Source organism: Bos indicus, chromosome 6 (assembly GCF_029378745.1).
Source record: "Bos indicus isolate NIAB-ARS_2022 breed Sahiwal x Tharparkar chromosome 6, NIAB-ARS_B.indTharparkar_mat_pri_1.0, whole genome shotgun sequence".
Taxonomy (NCBI): domain Eukaryota; kingdom Metazoa; phylum Chordata; class Mammalia; order Artiodactyla; family Bovidae; genus Bos; species Bos indicus.
In genome coordinates, this window is record NC_091765.1 from 70,236,834 (window position 1) to 70,255,805 (window position 18,972).

At 33.1% G+C, this 18,972-nt stretch overlaps 2 protein-coding genes across 2 annotated transcripts in view; both read right to left on the bottom strand.

Moving 5' to 3' along the window:
- Window positions 1-1,122: 1,122 nt before the first annotated feature.
- Window positions 1,123-18,271, bottom strand: LOC139183636 (cytochrome c oxidase subunit 7C, mitochondrial). Its single transcript, XM_070791436.1, has 2 exons — window positions 5,987-18,271; window positions 1,123-5,820 (listed from the first exon to the last, which is right to left on the bottom strand). Exon 1 carries the CDS (start codon window positions 11,346-11,348, stop codon window positions 11,157-11,159), a length of 192 nt encoding a protein of 63 aa, XP_070647537.1. The 5' UTR covers window positions 11,349-18,271; the 3' UTR covers window positions 1,123-5,820; window positions 5,987-11,156.
- Window positions 1,123-18,972, bottom strand: part of CHIC2 (cysteine rich hydrophobic domain 2) — a 59,662-nt gene continuing 41,812 nt past the window's right edge. The window contains exons 4-6 of the mRNA XM_070791435.1: window positions 5,987-6,043; window positions 5,761-5,820; window positions 1,123-2,555 (exon numbers count right to left, since the gene is read on the bottom strand). Of these exons, the coding sequence (XP_070647536.1) occupies window positions 2,505-2,555; window positions 5,761-5,820; window positions 5,987-6,043 (168 nt within the window). The 3' untranslated portion in view covers window positions 1,123-2,504. The remainder of the gene's footprint in view (window positions 2,556-5,760; window positions 5,821-5,986; window positions 6,044-18,972) is intronic.

Sequence of the window (18,972 nt, forward strand, 5' to 3'; positions counted from 1 at the left end):
CTAATTGTAAAATGCCAGTAATATATGAATGAAGATCATAAGATATTTACTTAACCTATGTAAAATCTATACATTAGATTTTCTGCCGATAATACCTTTTCTTGGCCATTTTTATAATTATGTACTATGGTTCATGTCTCACAAACTTTAAGTTAGAAAACAGAAACTAAAGATCATCATTTAAAACATTTCCTTTGGACTAATGTTCATATAACACAGGCATCTCCAACATTCCTAACTTCCAGTAACATGGACACTTAAATTCATGATTCAAGAATGGGTAAACCAAAGGGCTTACACTGGGGGCTACTAATGAAAACCCAAGCATGGAAATCTAACTGCACAAAGCATAACTGGCTTATGGTAATGTCACATATTAAGCATTCACAGCTCTTTTCCATATATTCATTAGAAATATGAACGCCCATTTCTAGGGACTCTTTAGGCAACATATTTCTCAATAAAATCAGGAAAATATTTTAAAATCCTATAGTTAACATTATCAAGTATGAAAACTATCCTGTTAAAAATAATACTCTTCTGGGAATATAATGTTAAAATTACAATTTATAGAAGATTAATAGGAGAAAAGAATTATGCCTAAATGGGTACAGTTCTTCCTATAAAGCTGATTAACATGATGCTCCACAAATTTACAAAATTTCAGATTTGGAAAACTGTGCTGCAGAGTCTACAGTCATATTTTTCTGTTCTTTTGGAATCCTCCTGAGGCAAAATTAGTGTTCTCCATAAGATAATTTGTCACAGGGAAACCACAGAGGAATACTAGAGTTTCTGAATAGCATTATCTTTTAATTTGCACTACTTTAAGGTGATAGGACATATCCAAGACACAAGGTAAATAAAATGAGAAGTGTATGAATTCTCTGTACTTTGAGCTCTTCATAGGAAAAGTGTTTTATAAATTCAAGTTGGTGTTTTGGGAAGCAAAGGAAACAAATAAATCTCAGGACACACCCCTCTCCAAAAATCCTACTTTTTAAGATAGTTCCTAATATATGATATAGGATATGTCATTAAATTATTCAAATTCACATAGAATTACTATACTTTGGAGAAGTACAAAGAAATAGTTTTTAAAAATACAGGTATATAAATTAATGAAACTGGTATTTAAAAGATTTAATACAAGGAAAAAAGTATTATATAGTGGTACCAATTCTTAATACAAATTAAGCATAGTTTATATAATTTCAAAAGTTATTCACATTATTGCTCGATACCACAGTTGTATGGAACATGTTGTATACGCACACAAAATTTGTATAATTTCAAGGTTTATAAAAACAAAAATTTACACATAGGCCATTCAGAAATTTAGAAAGTTTTAAAATGCATGGAGATATGTACAACCAAAAGGAGGAGAAAAAAAAATATATGCCTGTACATATTTTAAAGAAACAAAATGATCTGACTCAAACTTGTGTATCATACTGTTAATCAAAAAAGTCTACATAACTGGACTGAAAGCAAACTAGTGGATTAAAACAGTACTAGATACGCCCTCCATTTCTTAGTAATAATCTGCTTTAAATATCAATGGGATATTAAACACCAGTTTAATTCTATAATGTTTGTTTTCTTTCGAAAACTTTTCAGAAGCACATACGCATTCTACAATTGCTGTTAGATTGAGAGATATTTTCCTTAGAAATTTTTTAAAGGAGTATTTCTAGTATTCCTATACTTTTGTACATAAGATTTGATAAAACAATAAAAAATAACCCAATAAGGCCATTATTAATACCTTGATAAAAATATACAGATTGTAATGCTACTATGTTTTGTGATCCTGAGCTCTAGTAAACATTAGATGCATGCATACCATTCACTGATTTGTCTATTCTAATGAAAATAATTTAATCCTGCCTTACGACTTTTGAAGACGGAAATACTTTCAAAACTTTTTGACAGGTCTTTATAATGTTACAGATATTTCTGCTGTAAACATAGCATTAGGAATTGTATGAGAAGGAATATGTTATGGTTCAAAAAGCTATGAAAGAAAACACTATTTTAAAATAATGACAATAAATTTAAAAAGCAAGAGAAATAATACAGAGTGTGCTTGCTAGAATAATAGGTAAGTAGAGCCTTACAAAGGTCTTTTTCTATATTAAGGAATTAATAAATAAAGGACTGTGTATACCTTGGTGGTAAAATAAAAAAGCTGGCCACTTTTTATGCTAAGTTCAAATGTATTTTTTTTTTGATAATACAAAAAAGTAATCCTTGAAAATCAGAATACATAACAGAAAGAGCACAATAACTTAAGTATTAAACATCTGTATGAAATAACTGTTGCAAAGTTTGACAAAAATGCACACTTAGAACATGCGGTTATTAAAAAAAAAAAAAACAAAACAGAAAAAAACACCACACGATTCTGTAGAACCAATGTTATGTCACCACCAGGAGAGCACCAAGCAAGGCACCATTGGAAAGACAACATACTTGGAAAGTCTCTATAAATAAAGTAAATGCTAATCTGGTCGAAAAATCGGTGTCTTTGGTAAAAATTCTATGAGGATGACCTGTAGAAGGAGAAAACAAGTTTTAAAAGGATTTCTTTAAAATTTTATCTTAAAAAAACTTCAGTTATATTCCATCACTTAAAACAATTTTTATAGTGCCTCTGACAAAGAGCAGAATGCATGCATGAATGAATGAGCAAAGGGAGCTAGCATATACTGAGAGCTAACTACATACCAAATATTTCATACTATATGCATCTATTTAATCCCGACAATGAGGCAAGTATTATCATACTCACTTTATAGATGAGAAACCTGATGATTTGAGAAGTACAACACCACAGATTATGGTGGCTGCAGCTGACCCTAATATTCAGCTCCACAGGCTTCCTCCCTTTTATTTACAGCCCAGTGCCTCGGGTCTTTAGGTTCTAGAGCTGTTCTCCTTTTACTGTACCAGGTACATGTGATCTCTAGACCAAGTGTTGGTTCTCTCTCTTAATTTTTTAAAAACATTCTTTTCTTTTTAGGTTAGCAGAATTAAAAGTTAGGCTAGCAAAATTAAAGGTTAAAATCTGTTCCAAAGGACTTTTTACTAGGAAACTAAACGAAAATCAATCAAAAAACAAAACACAGTAACACAGAAAGACACAAGTTGACCAGAGCTAATTTTTATTCCAAACTTGGAACTGTCTTAAATTAGAATCAATTTTCCCCCTTGTTTCAACTCTGTATGGAATGGATGCTAAACAAAAAATTATTCAATTTGAACAGTTTCCAGTTTGAGGAACTCCTCAGTCTTTTTAGAAACTGTCTTGATATGATCTCTAGGTTTGGATACTTTTCTACATTTAGTCATCTGAGCCACAAATCTTCATTTTCACTCTTTAGTTCTCCTGATTTTTGACCTGTCTCAATAAAGAAGGTATTTCTTTATGTGGCTCCAATATACTCCTCCCCTAGCTGACTCATCATTTGGTGCCCCCTGTACCACTCTCCTGACCTGTTATTTGGCTACAAAATGTTCACTAGCTTCCTACCCAGCTTCTTTATTTGAGCTAGAATCCTGTTTCTCAGTGTCCTCACCTATAAAATGAAAGGATTGGAGAGATGGCAAGATTCTTTGTAGCTCTAAAATTTGATAACTAAATTATATTTTCCAGTATATATTATACAATGAATAGTAAAAGATATCTTTGACTATCTGAATTATTACTAGTTTTAAAAGAATATATCCTACAAACTTTTTCCCTTCAGAAGCCATACACAGAAGTTAACCATCTGTCTCATTTCTTTTGACATATCTGAATAAAAGAAAATTTGGTGTATTTCATAGATTTACTCCAATAATCAAAACATAACCAAGGAGAAATATTTCCCTTTAACTAACAAATGAAATTTCTGTAAATTAAAGAAAATTTGAAGTCAAACAGATATACAGTTATTTCTATTTTAACTTTGCAAAACTATTTTTAGGGAGTTTTTAAAATTATGTTTTTCCTCCACTCAACTGTCATAAATACACATACACACACACAAACACACACACACTCCAAGAAAACTGAAGAAAAATACATTTTAAAGTAATTTTTAGTCTTTAAAAAGCTATTCTTCTAGATATCTTCTATGATGGTAAGAAAATATAATGGCTTTAGGACAAAAGTGTTTATCTAAAAATTAATGACAATTTAACAGAGCAATAAGAGCACATATTTTACAGAGCACATAAGTTCATAATGTTTTGGAAGGTTACATTATTTTCATTAATACTACAACATCATAAAAATAAACATTAAATAGAATGAGCATATTTTATGAATGAATGATCTTATAGTCCTATCTGGAAATAATAGTATTGGGAATACTTTTATGCTTTGCTTTCCAAAGTAAATTTAGAAGTGTGCTAAATAAATAAATAAAAGCTTCTATTTTATTAATAAGCTCAGTGTTTGGGTTTAAAAATATAGCGAATATTTTTTCACAAAATCCTTTAAATCACTTACATATCCATCCCTTCTCATAAAATACATAAACTCTCTCACCAATGAGTTTTCATCTATGATGAAAATACAAGCCTAGTATTTTCATAGGTCAATCTCAAAACAAGTTATTTGAATGTGCTTTTATCATTATACAAAAGTATCAAGTGCCTTTTTACCATCATAAATTAACATGTTTGATATAATAGATAATGATAAAATCTACATTATTTAGTTCACTGAATAGAGCTATTCTATGAAAAAAGAGACATTTTAAAGACATCTTTTATGTTCAAGGCTAGAAATGGGATTTGATTGTGTGATAATGAAAGAAAGAGAAAATGCTACAGAGAAAAATGATTTTATGATAATTTCCAACTATTTCCAGTATCCAGGCACTGTTTTCATTAATCTTTTATACACACACACACACACACACACACACACACACGCTACCTATGATGGCTATGCTGTGTCAAAGAATAGACAAAATTTGTCAGAAATGATGTGCTAGATACTCAACCCCGTGCTCAGTTCTTCTTTTCATATATTAATCTTCATATTTAACATAAAACACCCAGGCTCAAGGGAGAATAAAAATTGACACTTTTTCTATATTATTCTGAACTTTTCAAACTGAGAAAAAATTTTCAAGTAAATCAAGTAGTTGGTAAATTAAATCCTATTCTAAGCTCTAAAACTGACTGTATACACATACCCATTAGATATCTTTTAAAGAATAAACACAGGGTGAGCAACATCTTATCTCCTGTTTACTTTTAAGATAATTTTTACAGAATAATATCCCAACAACACTTTGAAAGATTCTTTAAAGGCCACTGAGGTATCGGCAGTTAAAATCTATAAAGGCTAAAGGTTTCTTAAGCTCCAGCGGCTTGGCTGAAAGGTTTTCTTCCATACTTGGAAACCTGATTAGCATTATATAAAAAAGCCATATCTGACTTGCTGCGTAACCAAAGTTGTGGTTATTCTTTATACAGCATCTAAAATTTCACACTCCATCAACACATGTTCAGCCTATTTTATCTTGGCAATTAATTTATTATTTTTCAGAACACAGTGAAGCCTTGTTTTCAAGTCATTCATAACTTTATAAATCAGTCTTGCACATGAAACCATGCATCTGTGAACCGTAGAAAATCCTTGCACTCAGGAGATTAAGCTTCTGACACCTTTGCTGATTAATAATCATGGAAAGAATAAGATCAGAAGCAAAATAAATGATCATTTAATAGAGAAACTCACAAAACAGCCCTTTAACTTACATATTCCATCATGTTATTCGTTTCACATTTCCTTTTGCTCAGTCTCCAGTGCAAGCACAGCTAGACAAGTAGGAGAGTAAAAGAAGAAAAATGAGCTCTATTTTATTGCAGCACACAGACTAACCCATTTGTCCATCTTTCATATTTTTAGTTCAACAAAAGCATCTGTTTCCATACTGTGCAGTTCAGACCTCAACAGTATGAAGCTGCTCCCCGTGGTACTCACCTTGTGGTATAACCTATTGTTTTCCCATTCTAATAACTTCTCAATCGATCTTCGTGTCTAGAAGACAAATGAGAAAAAAGTTTACTCCTGACTGGTTTTAGAAAAACGTGGTTTTGCAGCTGTTTTTTGTGTGAAAAGGAAAGAGGTATAAGACAGTGACTGAGTATAGAGTGGTCTATAACATTAGTGACATTCTAGCACTAAATAGTAGCCTGAACAGAAATAGTACTGTTTTGATAAAGATATGGTTTTGGTTTTGGGCACTGTATTTTTTAACTGTTTTAAACTTACTAGTCTCTGATTTACTTAAGTCTAGAAAGCTACTGTTATCCACTAAAAAATACAAATTTAAATCCCCATTTCTTTCAAAAATATTTCTGTAATATTTAGTAGTAATAAGAATACCTTAATACATATTTTAAAACAAAGCTATTTATATATTAACAAAATGAAAAGGGTCTTTAGTCTAAATTAAAAAAGGAAATGATTAAAAGTTAATAAAAAATATCAATCTGTATCAAATCAAACTAATTTTTATATCATACTTAAAAATAATGTCCAAATTTAAAAGCTAAGCTTATTTATTATTTCACAAAGATTTTCAGAGGCAAAACTGCATTTAATCCAATCATTTTTGTTGGTTTTCAAATAAAATTGGTTTTATTTGAAAATCAAACTTTATTCAATACTACTGTTAAGGGAATCAACTAAGAAATTTATACTGAAGGTCACTTGATTTTTGCAGTATACACTATGCAGCATGAAATGTTTCTTGCTTGCGGAGGAATAAAGAGGAGGATAATTCATGGTGCCAGGTGTTAGGATGAGACTGACCCAGCTGCAGGTGCAAAAAGGACAGTGTGGCCACAAGAAGCAAATGCAACTTGCTGCAGCTGCAGCTTCCTTGCAAGGAAAGGAAAAATGCATCCAGCTCCATTAATGTGGCACAACTAAATAAGTACTAATCATCAAATATGAAAATCTGACTATCAAGCAAGGATGAGCGAGGTGAAAAATTGTTATGACCAAGCTGATATTGAATACTCTAATGTTACATAAAATGTTTAGTATCTATTTAAGGCATCTACTGTAATCTAGTTACCGTATTACCTTTTAGCATGTGGAACATGCTAAATACACACCACAGTCAAAGAGGAGCCAATTATAATTCATAACTACCACTTACTGCCTTACATTTTCCAAGCTTATGTCAAAAAAATCAGAAACTCAACTAACTCCCTGGGTAATAATATGCCAATGACTAATTTATTACATTACTTTTTTGAACAGTTTTTTTGGCAAGAATTTTAAAGGAAAAAAAGTGCCCTTGTTAACAATGATCAGCAGACCTCACTTGTTTCTTTGTAAAGATAGCCTTTTAGAGGCAGCTCTCCTTTTAAATGAAAATAGGGCAGCAGTTATGGTCACACTTTTTGTTAATTTAGTTGCCAGTCAGCCCCAAATCAAAAGAAAATAAGGCTGCAGAGTGTAATTAACATTCAGTTCAGTCGTTTTGTCCCTTGTCTAGCCCCCAAGCTTTGTTAAAATTGCCATCTGAATGCTGAAGGCTGTAGGGAAATCGATTTGATTCTAATCGCACCATGAAAAGAACATGATCTAACTGCTTTCAGCCCTCCGTAAATCTGTACTAGGTCTTTAGCACAATGCAACTTTCAATTTAAAAAGCACTGAATGTCTCGTCAATGACTTTGTGAAGAAAAAAGAACAAGGAGCAGACATAAAAATTCCAATAGTTGTTTAAGCATTAAAGTTCATTTGCATCACAGCGAACCTGAAAAGGGCTGACCTCTCAAACCGCCTCTCAGGTCTATGAAGTTGTAGCCTTGACAAGCTCACATTGACAGAGCTCATTGACTCTGAAAGGCTACTCTATCAATGGTGAAAAATGGCAATAGGTTCTACTCTGAGCAGGCATCTGCCTGCCCACCCGCTGCTAAACCAATGGCAAAACCGATTCAAAACCTGAATCTACCTTGTAATCTTCCTTTCTAGGACCTTTTAATAATAGATTAAGATTACTATACAATTTGAGGTTTTACTTTTGCTGATGTTTAAAAAGGGGGCAGGAGGTATGAAAGAAGTAGGGTGAGGAGAACAAGCTTTCAAGTCTGTTGTTTCATATTAATACATAAAAGTTAAAAGTTTAACATTACATTCTGCAAATACGCATTACACACAGAAAAAAAGTGTAGTTTCCGCAATCATTCATCACAAATTTAAACCCATACTATAACAAGAACAAATATTATGAATGGATCTCATGGTGTATATGATACATACACACAAACACACATCACTTTAGAAACTTAAAATATTTACTTTAAATAACTCAAATCAACTACCCATATTTGATTAAAAGACAAGTATAAAGTATGAACCTTAAATTCCAAAATATTTATGTAGAAATGCCAAATTTATCCTTTGCTTCTAATTAGAAGTTTAATGACAGAATTTGATATAATAATTGTATCTTAAACAATATTTAAGAACTCTAAACCAAACGGTGGTATGCCATATTCCAAATAAGCATCTAAACATAAAATATCTTTATACACTTGACAGTCTGGAGTAATAGCTGTGAATTTGCAGCATCTAATCTTGCTATTGATATAAGACTTCTTTCCTGCTTGACAGGTGGGGGAAAAAAAGCACATGCACGTGTAGCTTAATTAATCATTGCACTTGACATCTCAGTGATTTACAGTGAGGAGCAGGTGAGAACATACAAAACCAGAAAGGAACTCTTGATCTGAGTGGAACATTTCTAGCACACTAAGGTGACAAGTATATAGACTGTAATAGTCATTAAAAAAAAAAAAAGAAACTGTGCCACAAATTATTTGCTAGTAACAACGAAAGCTCAAATTAAATGGGGGGGGGGGGGGGGAGTGGAGGGAAGCTTTAACTTCTGAGAATGTTTAATACTTTGCAATTATTTTCAGTTAACAAAATCAAAATATATTTTCACGATTAAATACAACACCAATTTGGCAGATATTTTAAAAAATGACACCAGCATTTATAAAAATCTATTTAAAAGCCTTTAAACATGAAAATAAAGTACTTTATTACTGCAGTACTCTAGAAATAAAAGTTAAGAGTTTATGTCCACAGGGTTGTCAGATAGCTATTTATCACAAAATATAAGATTAAACACTGCCAAACTCTATAATTATTACTGGACAAACAAACTTAACCATATAAAAACCTGTCCTTGATTTTTTAAAGTATTTCTATCGATCACCAAATCGACATAAATTAAAGGAAACTAATATGCCTCAGAAAAAACAGTATGTATAGGGTCTATCAACAGGAAATACTTTTTAAAAAAATCATCTTTCAGTGTTCTAGGCCAGTGGATCTAAAAATAATCAATTTTCTTAAAAGAATTTGGTGCTTGTGAAAAGCACCAGATTGATAGTCATGGGAACTAAAAATCTTCTATTTAACTGAAAGAACAGGGGAAAGGGCAGTGCAGGCTTCAGTGCAAGCTTCCCTACAGTGGGCCTTAATCCTTTTCAGTGCTCACACCCTGGAGGCTAGAGGACAGGTTAGCAGTTCTTAACCAATGCATCCTCAATTCTGCAAAAGATGATCAACAAGAAATCTAATTTTATCGTGGATTTTTACCCTTAGTTAAAAGGACCAAGACCACCAACCCACACCATGTAATCAAAACAAGGTTTTTATGAAAATAACATCATGTCAACTAACTTGGTTGGAAAAAGAACCACTCTAAGCATTTGGACTCTGAACCCCCTTTCTCTTCACAGAGCTCGCTTTATTTTTTTGTCACACATTTCCTCATTTCAACACTTTGCTAACTGTATTTTTCTCACTGGTGAACTAATTCTAATATAACCATTCTGCAACATTAAAGTAAAAAATAATAAAAACTAAAAAAATATCATTTCAATTACAAATGGACTTATTAAATAGACTTAACTTGAATAAGTAATAATAATGGACAGACAGAAATTTTGGCTTCTATTTGGTTCCTTTTAAATTTTTGGTAGAATTTGGAAGTAAGTCAACCAGGAAAATGCAAAAGCGGTAAACAGCCTGGATAATTCACAAAAATGCTAATTAAATAACAACTGATCAACAATTAATATTAGGTTGATAAATCCCTATCAATTTCCAAAGAAGCATCTAAAGTAAGCTTACAATAGAAAAATACATATGAAACACCCAGATATAATAAGCTACTGCAACTGAAAATTAGGATTTTCTGAAAATTCAAATTTGATTTATTATGAGAAGAAACATTTTTTGTAATTTTTCTAAATATCATACTTACTAATGAATATGTTGTTATTCCTCATAAATGAATTATGCACTATTAGAAATAAATAAGTCTTTCAGGACAGCAAATCATTTAGAAAGTTCTCTCTGTATTACTTCCCTACTTTGTTACCACTGTTACCACTCTTATTTAACAGTATATTCATTACCAATGATTCACTAACTCACAGTCCTTTGAAAAAATTTTTTTCAAAGAAGTGGTTTTCTAGAACTTGCTGATAAAATCAATAGAAACCTCATGGATTTTTAAGTACTTAAAATCAAAGGAAAAATGTTAAATGTGGAAGCTGTAACAAAATTTCTCTGAATTTCCCCCAAAGAAAGAGCATTCTTATCAGTCTTCAGAATATAATATGCTAAAATATTTAACAAAATGTATGAATAGCTCACTAATAACTATTTATAAAAGTTTAACTATTTAAACTTAAAATAAAGCTTTTTGAATAGGATTTATTCATATCACAGAGTTCAGAGTGCAATTTCAAATGGTCAATTTCTTATTTAAAACAAATTTTAAACTCCTAAGTTTATAATGCATTAAGCTTTAACTAGAATAATGCTTTGAATGTATTCATAATTTTTTAAATTTTTAAGTATTTTTCAAATAAGAACTATACTTATCTTTTGACATCTGTGCAAATTCAAAACATTAAAATAAATGAATCAAAAATGTTATCAGTTATAAGTCATTAGAAAGCAAGCATGCAAAATTTTAAATGAATTATTATTTTTTTTTATGCTATAAGTTTATTTACAAACATATCTAGGATGCTGAATTCAAGGGATTGATCCTTTTAAGAGACTGCACCTCTTAATATGCTTCTCTTCCTATCTGTCTCATGGATTACTTTTTAAGCAGTTGGTGTCTTACTATAAAGAAAGGTGCAGCAAATCCGGACCCAAAGAACAAAGTCATCATAGCTAGTAATCTCCACTTGTTTTCCACTGAAAATGGTATATTCTTCCCTGGACCCTCCTCATAGTGGCTCCGACGAACCACTGAGGTTGTGAACCTCCGGATGCTCTGCCCCAACATAGCGCTGTTGGACGCTCTACAAAAGATCCAGAGACCGGAGGCGGAAGAAATGGCGGCTGCAAACCTACCGCTCCTTGCCTCACGACCTTGCTCCTCTCTAAATGAATTATTTTAACTTAAGAGAAAATTACTTGATTTATCTCTGTCCTGGATTAATATAAATTTATATTGCAATAATATGCAGAAAATTAAATGGCATATCTCAGTATTATAATATATGAAAAATCTAGATTCACCAAAAGACAAACTAGAATATGATTAAATTCCTCAAAAAATTCCCTTCCTGTACTTAAAGGCCCCCTTTAAAAATTTTATGTGTGGAGGAACTCCCTGATGGTCCAGTGGTAAGACTTCACCTTCCAATCCAGGTGTTGTGGGTTCAATCTCTGGCCAGGGAGCTAGTATCCCACATGCCTCTAGGCCAGAAAACCAAAACATAAACAATACTGTAAAAAAATTCAATAAAGACTTAAAAAATAGTTCAAAAAAATTTATGTGAATATTCAGACTTAGAGAAAGAACTATGGCTGGGGGGAGGGGGAGGAAGGATGGAGGAAGGAATAGTTAGGGAGTTTAGGATTGACATATACACACGGCTATATTTGAAATGGATAACCAACAAGGATCTACTGTATAGCACATGGAATTCTGTTTAATGTTATGTGGTAGCCTGTATGGGAGGGGAAAGTTTTGGGGAGAATGGATACATGGTTTTATATATAAATAAATAAATGGCTGAGTCCCTCTGCTGTTCACCTGAAACTATCATAACATTGTTAACTGGCTATACCCCAAAACAAAATAAAAAGTTTTAAAAAACATAATAAATAAAAAGTATAGTATGTAAAGAGGAAAATAATTTTATGTGAATATTAACTTTTATGTAATCTAAACTAAATATCCATCAAAGTATTTTCAAAAAAATCATTTCATACTGTTTGTTAAAAATACTATTTTCAGATGAAGATAAGCTAAACAACTGTAAACATTTTGTGTATCAAAAATTCCCTTTAACTTAGTACTGAGCAGTGACCTACAAATACTAATTTTAAGCACAATTTTAATCAAGAGTTTATGACTAGGCTAGTGGTTCTTGACTTCTTAAGGTTACCCTGACTACTTTGGGATTTGATGAAAAAGGCATTTATGCACCAATATATAAAAATTTTGCACACAATTTTAAGGGGTTATCTACAAGTCTCTGATAACTTTTCAGAAAATACTGATAACGTCTCAGAAAACTGACTATATAATAGTCAAACATATTACTATCGGAGATTTTAAAAACCTGTATGACTTCACAAGGAAGAATTACTTCACAACAGGCAGGGGGGAAAATACTGCTGATTGATTATAATGACAATTAGAGAAACAAAGGAGTAAGGAATCATATCTGTTGATCCTCACTTTGGATCTGACCCCATGTTAACTGTTTTCCCTGTTTTCTCAATCAATCTTCACAATAACCTAGAAGGCAGCTTGTATAACTTTTATTTTACATATGAAAACTGTTTCTTAGTGGGGTTAAGAAACTTAAAGCCACACTAGGAAATGGTGGAAGTGGGAACTGAAACAGGATTTCAATAATATGCTCTCTCCATTATTCAATGAAGCTACAAATTTGTAAAGAATTTTTAATTTGTTGGATAACACCTCTATGACATGTAAAGTATTTTAAACCACTAACTCAGCTATTGGCCTTGAACAGCCAACTTAATCTAAAACTAAAATTTTCTCCAGCTGAGGTCTAGGAAATACTCATTCTACTCTATTCTTAAGTCTCAATGAGATTTATCCAAAATGTATTTTGTTTTTGTTTATAACTTGCTTTGTGCAACTAAACGTGAACTGAGGCATATCATTATTTTATAGATTAAGTACACAGATTTACAAAAATTAATGGTTTGCCCATGGTCACATACCAATAAGGGTAATGATAGGATTCAAACTCAGATTTCCAAACCGAACATGCTTTCTACCTGGGATCAGCAAGCACTAACTACTTTCACTTGCATATAAATTAAGTGAAATCAATTTTAAATCCTTCCATTCAAGGCACTAACATAAAATGAATACAGTGTCCTTAAAATATGATTTAATTTCAAATATGAAGAAATTTCAAACAAAATGTTAAAAAAGCAAGATAATAATAATCACACTGTTCTTTCACTCCCAATATGCAAAGAACAGCACAATTCTTTATGTAAAGTCAAGGTAACTAGAGACTTGTATTTCCGGGTAGGATGTGCACACTCAAGCCAACACTTTCACCACAAACTGAAATGGATAAACTGAAGAAATAACAAAAACAAACTAAAAAAAAAAAAACATTATTTTTAAAACATCAGAACATTCTGGGAAGCAACAAGGCCTGGATGAAATAAAATCCAGAGAAGGAAAGCACCTTTTCTAAATCATTTGATGATTATGTACCAACCATTTTCTTTCTTTGTTGATTAGAGAAATCAGCTAAGGATTAGGTTTGACACAACCAGTGGGACTCTTACTAAGGAAAGAGGAAATCAAGAGAGCTTTGACAGATTGCACAGCCTGGCTCAGTGGACTGGAAATTAGATGTACCCTAAAATGCAAAGCCAGTTTTCCCAAGAGACATTACTGACTTCTGGGGTAGCATAGAAGGGTGCGGGACCAAGACAAACAGGCAGAAAAAGATTATTCATAGTCTCTCAGTACTTAGGAGACAAAATTCTGCTAGAGGGAGGAGGATCTGCAACAAACTCAAAATTGGTATACTCCTCAAAACACTTGCATAAAATCTAAACTCAAAATATCCAAAGGATACATACAACTTTCTGAGGAAAGGAGGCAAAGACCTGCTAGGCCTCAATCAAAAGTCTAGAAGGGCCATAACCAAGAAACAGAAAACTAGGTATTGACGATGAATCACTTACCAGTCCAACCTAGCTCAATCTCTGATTAGATCAAAGTGATCATTTTTCCTTACCCTATCTGCCTGAATTGATGCTTTTAAACTGTGGTGTTGGAAAAGACTTTTGAGAGACCCTTGGAATGCAAGGAGATCAAATCAGTCAATCATAAAGGAAATCAGTCCTGAATATTCATTGGAAGGACTGATGCTGAAGCCGAAACTCCAATACTTTGGCCACCTGATGCGAAGGACTCACTCATCAGAAAAGACTCTGATGCTGGGAAAGATTGAAGGCGGAAGGAGAAGGTGATGACAGAGGAGGAGATGGTTGGATGGCATCGGTGACTCGATACACATGAGTCTGAGCAAGTTCTGGGAGTTGGTGATGGACAGGGAAGCCTGGCGTGCTGCAGTCCATGGGGTCGCAAAGAGTCAGCACGACTGAGTGACTGAACTGAATTGATCTGCTTGAAAGAGGATAGATGGGACCCTTGGTTTTGAAGATTTCTTCTGGAAGTTCTACTTCACTCTATTTATAATATCTAACATAAAATTAAAAACTTTAAGAGCCAGGAAAATATGACCAATAATCCAAAGAAAAAACCCACAGAAACAAATCCAGAGATAATCCAAGTACTGGTCTTAGTTGACAGGAATTTAAATTAACTATGATTAGTATGTTCAATTATAGTGGGAAATGGACAAAATGGGTGAAAAAATGAAGAATTTCAAAAGAGGACTACACTATAAAAACATCAAATGTACCTTGTAGAACTGAAAAAATAGCGTCTGAAATTAAGAACCCATTTCGTAGGGTAAGAACAGACTGGACGCTGAGGAAGATGAGCAAAGCTTTCTACAAATCACCACATCAATACTATGTCATAAATATTCAGAAAGAACTGGATGTCGGTCAGCTCTCAGCAAAACACATTTTAAGGAAGTTTAACACGACTGAGCGACTTCCCTTTCACTTTTCACTTTCATGCATTGGAGAAGGAAATGGCAACCCACTCCAGTGTTCTTGCCTAGAGAATCCCAGGGACGGGGGAGCCTGGTGGGCTGCAGTCTATGGGGTCACACAGAGTCAGACACGACTGAAGTGATTTAGCAGCAGCAGCAGAGCACATCTTTAAAGTCCCAGTGCCATCTCTGCACATTTAAGATTCAAAGTTTGCTTTTTTGCATTATCCTCCTTTATAATAAGAAATTAGTAACAGGTTTTTATTGTTTGGTCACTGAATTGTGTCCGGCTCTTTTGCAACCCCATGACTGTAGCCCATCTGGCTCTTCTGTCCATGGGATTTCCCAGGCAAGAATACTGGAGTGGGTTGCCATTTCCTTCTCCAGGGGATCTTCCCAACCTACGGACTGAACGCACATCTCCTGCATTGGCAGGCAGATTCTTTACCACTGAGCTATCAGGGAAGCCTTAACAAGTTATTTTAGTTGTTGTTGTTCAGTTGGTAAGTCATGTCCAACTCTTTGTGACCCCATGGACTACAGCATGCCAAGCTCCTCTGTCCTCTACTATCTCCCAGAGTTTGCTCCAATTCATGTCCCCTGAGTTGGTAATGCTATCTAACCATCTCATCTCTGTTGCCCCCTTCTCCTTTTGCCTTCAATCTTTTCCAGCATCAAGGTCTCCCTCCAACTAAAAACAATCAGTGCCATTCACACTAATGGTAGTAATTTAGTTTATGTAAGAATGTTTTCCAAGTTTCAATCCTAAAATATTTTTTAAAATGAAACAGCAATAAATATATTCTTCTGGTCATAAAATTTTTACATGAGATCCCTTTCCCACAGCAACTGAAGTAAGATTTGAAAGAGGTTAAACCTATTTCTGTATCATGATAATACAGGAGGAATTAAGGCAAAAAAACTGCAAACAGAATACCTAGCATTAGAATCAGAAAACCCAATTTTACCTTCAGTGAGAGTTCCTGTCCCTCCTACAATGCATTAACTCACTACATGACATTCTCAATCTAAGAGTGAATATACAAGTTTTAAGGAAGGGTATAATATTAGAAACAATAAAAACTTTATCAGAAATAGTATGTACTTATTTATTAGGGAGCGAGAACCTGATAATTTTTCAAATATAGGGATACTGATTTTTTGTTTTTATAAAAGTAAAACAGAAGCAAAAGCAATGTATCAACTCTCATTTGTCCAACTGGAATTTAGTATAAAATCTGATTAAAATATACTGTTTTCTTGCATCTTTATTTCTTTTATGGCCTCCTTCCTTTACTGTGAGTTTGTATTTTCAAGAAATACAAATTTGTTTAATTATTAGGGAAAAAACAGGAAAGTTAAATCTGCCAAACAACTGGAAGTATTGCAAAAGCTGATATTAAATGCTTGAACATTATTACCATTTATAAATCAACTGGATAAACTTAGGTAAATTATTATACAACACTCTATGGACCTGAATTTCCTGTCATGTGAAATAATGATCTTTTAAGTTCCTTTAAAACCTCTAAAATAGCCCTGGCTTCCTGATTAAAACTGAACTATAATAAAGCATAAAAAAATAACTGATTTTGTATACTTATCAAAGAGTGAAAAAAAAAGTATGAGATCTGGAGCTTTAAGCCTAGGGTTCTAACTATGGCCTAACTTTGTAGACAGTGGGATCTCAGTTTGATCTGAGCTTCAGTTTTCTCGTCCTTATAATAAGAATAATATGAATGTCTACTCTTGGAATTTGGGGAAGACTGAATGACACAGTACAAGTAAACTGATTAACTCAATCCCTGGTGTACAGTGAACATTCAATAATTAGTTATTAGATGTTACCACGATATTTACCACATAGGTATTGTAAAGATTCAAAGAGAACATATGGGTTTTGCAATATATATGTGTATCAAAATATTGTATCAATGTATACCTTAAACTTACATAGTGTTATGTGTCAACTGTGTGTGCATGTGAATGTGTGCTAAGCCCTTTCAACTGTGTCTGACTCCTTGCAACCCTATGAATTGTAGCCCACCAGGCTCCTCTGTCTATGGGATTCTCCAGGCAAGAATACTGGAGTGAGTGGGTTGCCACGCCCTCCTTCAGGGGATCTTCCCAACCCAGGGATCAAACCCACGTCTCCTATGGCTCGTGTGTTGCAGGCGGATTCTTTACAGCAGAGCCACTGGGGCAATAAAGCTGGGGGGAAAAGAATGCATGGGGTAGATCTTATGTTAAATGTTCTCATCACACCTATACATACAAAAAAAGAGGGAGGAAAGGAGTGAATTACTAGAGGATGGTTAGGTTTATGGCATCGTTTATAATGGTGGTGTCACAGGTGCATACTTACTTTGAACACATGAATACCCTAATACTTATGTTGTATTTATAGAAATAAAGCAATTGGATAGCATTCTTTTTAAAAAAAGGTTAGCACTGATTTTCCTAAACCTTCAGTCTATAATAATGTCATAAGAATACATTTAGTTCACCATCTCGTTTACCAGAAACTTTTCAAGATCCCCTCCTTCTCTAAAATTTTGTTATGATGCTTTTGTTTTGCTTTCATTATCTGCAACATGTTAGAAGCATCTTTCTAATTCTTCATCTAAATGTTCACCGCAATTCTCATCTTATGATTCAGAGTAAGTGAATATAATTGCTCAAATCCAAAACAGAATAAATTAGAGTTCTAAAAGTTCTAGGTATCTTTTAATCTTGGTGTTATAACTGAGTAAGTACACTCCAAGTTCCTCACACACACAAATATTTGCAGCTTTCTGGTTATGATTCTCCCAGGCTCACTTTTTCTTGAATTTCTTTAAATCCTACAAGGCTGCATTCTCACTTAAAACCCTCGACTCCTGACCTCTCCCATTTGGATTTTCTACTCCTACTATATACCCCAACCAAAGTAACTCACTATTATTGAATAACTAAATCTGAAGTTGAGAGAAAAGACATTTAGAAGTAAATCTAAGCACATTACAATTTAAAGTAAAAGAAATAAAGTTTGATTAAAAAAAAGACTTGTATCTCATCTAAGTTTCAAAACTAAATAGCAAAATCTAAAAAAAAAAAAAAAAAAAAACCCTCAGAGAAGCCAAAAAAGTAAAAGAAAAACTAGGACCAAAAACTAAAGACAGAAAACAACAAAATTCTGTAAAGCAATTATCCTTCATTAAAAAAATAAATGTTTTAAAAAATTTAAAAGTAAAGAAAATACTAAAATGTCAATCTTTAGATTGGAAATAAAAATCAATATTGAGAACTTCTTTACTTAGAGCTTGAAAATAAGGATGTTTTTGTTGACTTACACAGCTCAGTTTTCAAAGGATTATAGATTTTCAGGACTGGAGAGTACCTAGAGAGATCAGTCAGCCTTTCCTTTCCTGAGATTAAAAGAAAAATAAAGTAGGGGGTAAGGTGGTGAAACTTCAGGCTCAGAGAGGTTTTAAGTGACTCAAAGTCGCTCAGCTTCACACAGTGATTTACTATCTTTTATACTTTATCACACTATCCCTGCAGAAAAAAATGTCTGTTATTTACTCTAGAAGACAAACGCTTTCATTTTCTTAGGAATTTTGTTTTGAATAGTGAGGACTATGTCTTCTGAAATGTTATGATCTTACTACTCAAGAATTTCAAAAGCCAAAAGGTACATTCATTCAGTAAACATTTATTGAACACAAAACAGATGAGAGGCACTGTGATTTTAATAGCAACAGCCATTAACTAAGCAACTTGCTCTTATTT

Excerpts from the sequence above, each read along its gene's own strand:
- LOC139183636 (XM_070791436.1), bottom strand. The coding sequence starts at position 11,348 with ATGTTGGGGCAGAGCATCCGGAGGTTCACAACCTCAGTGGTTCGTCGG.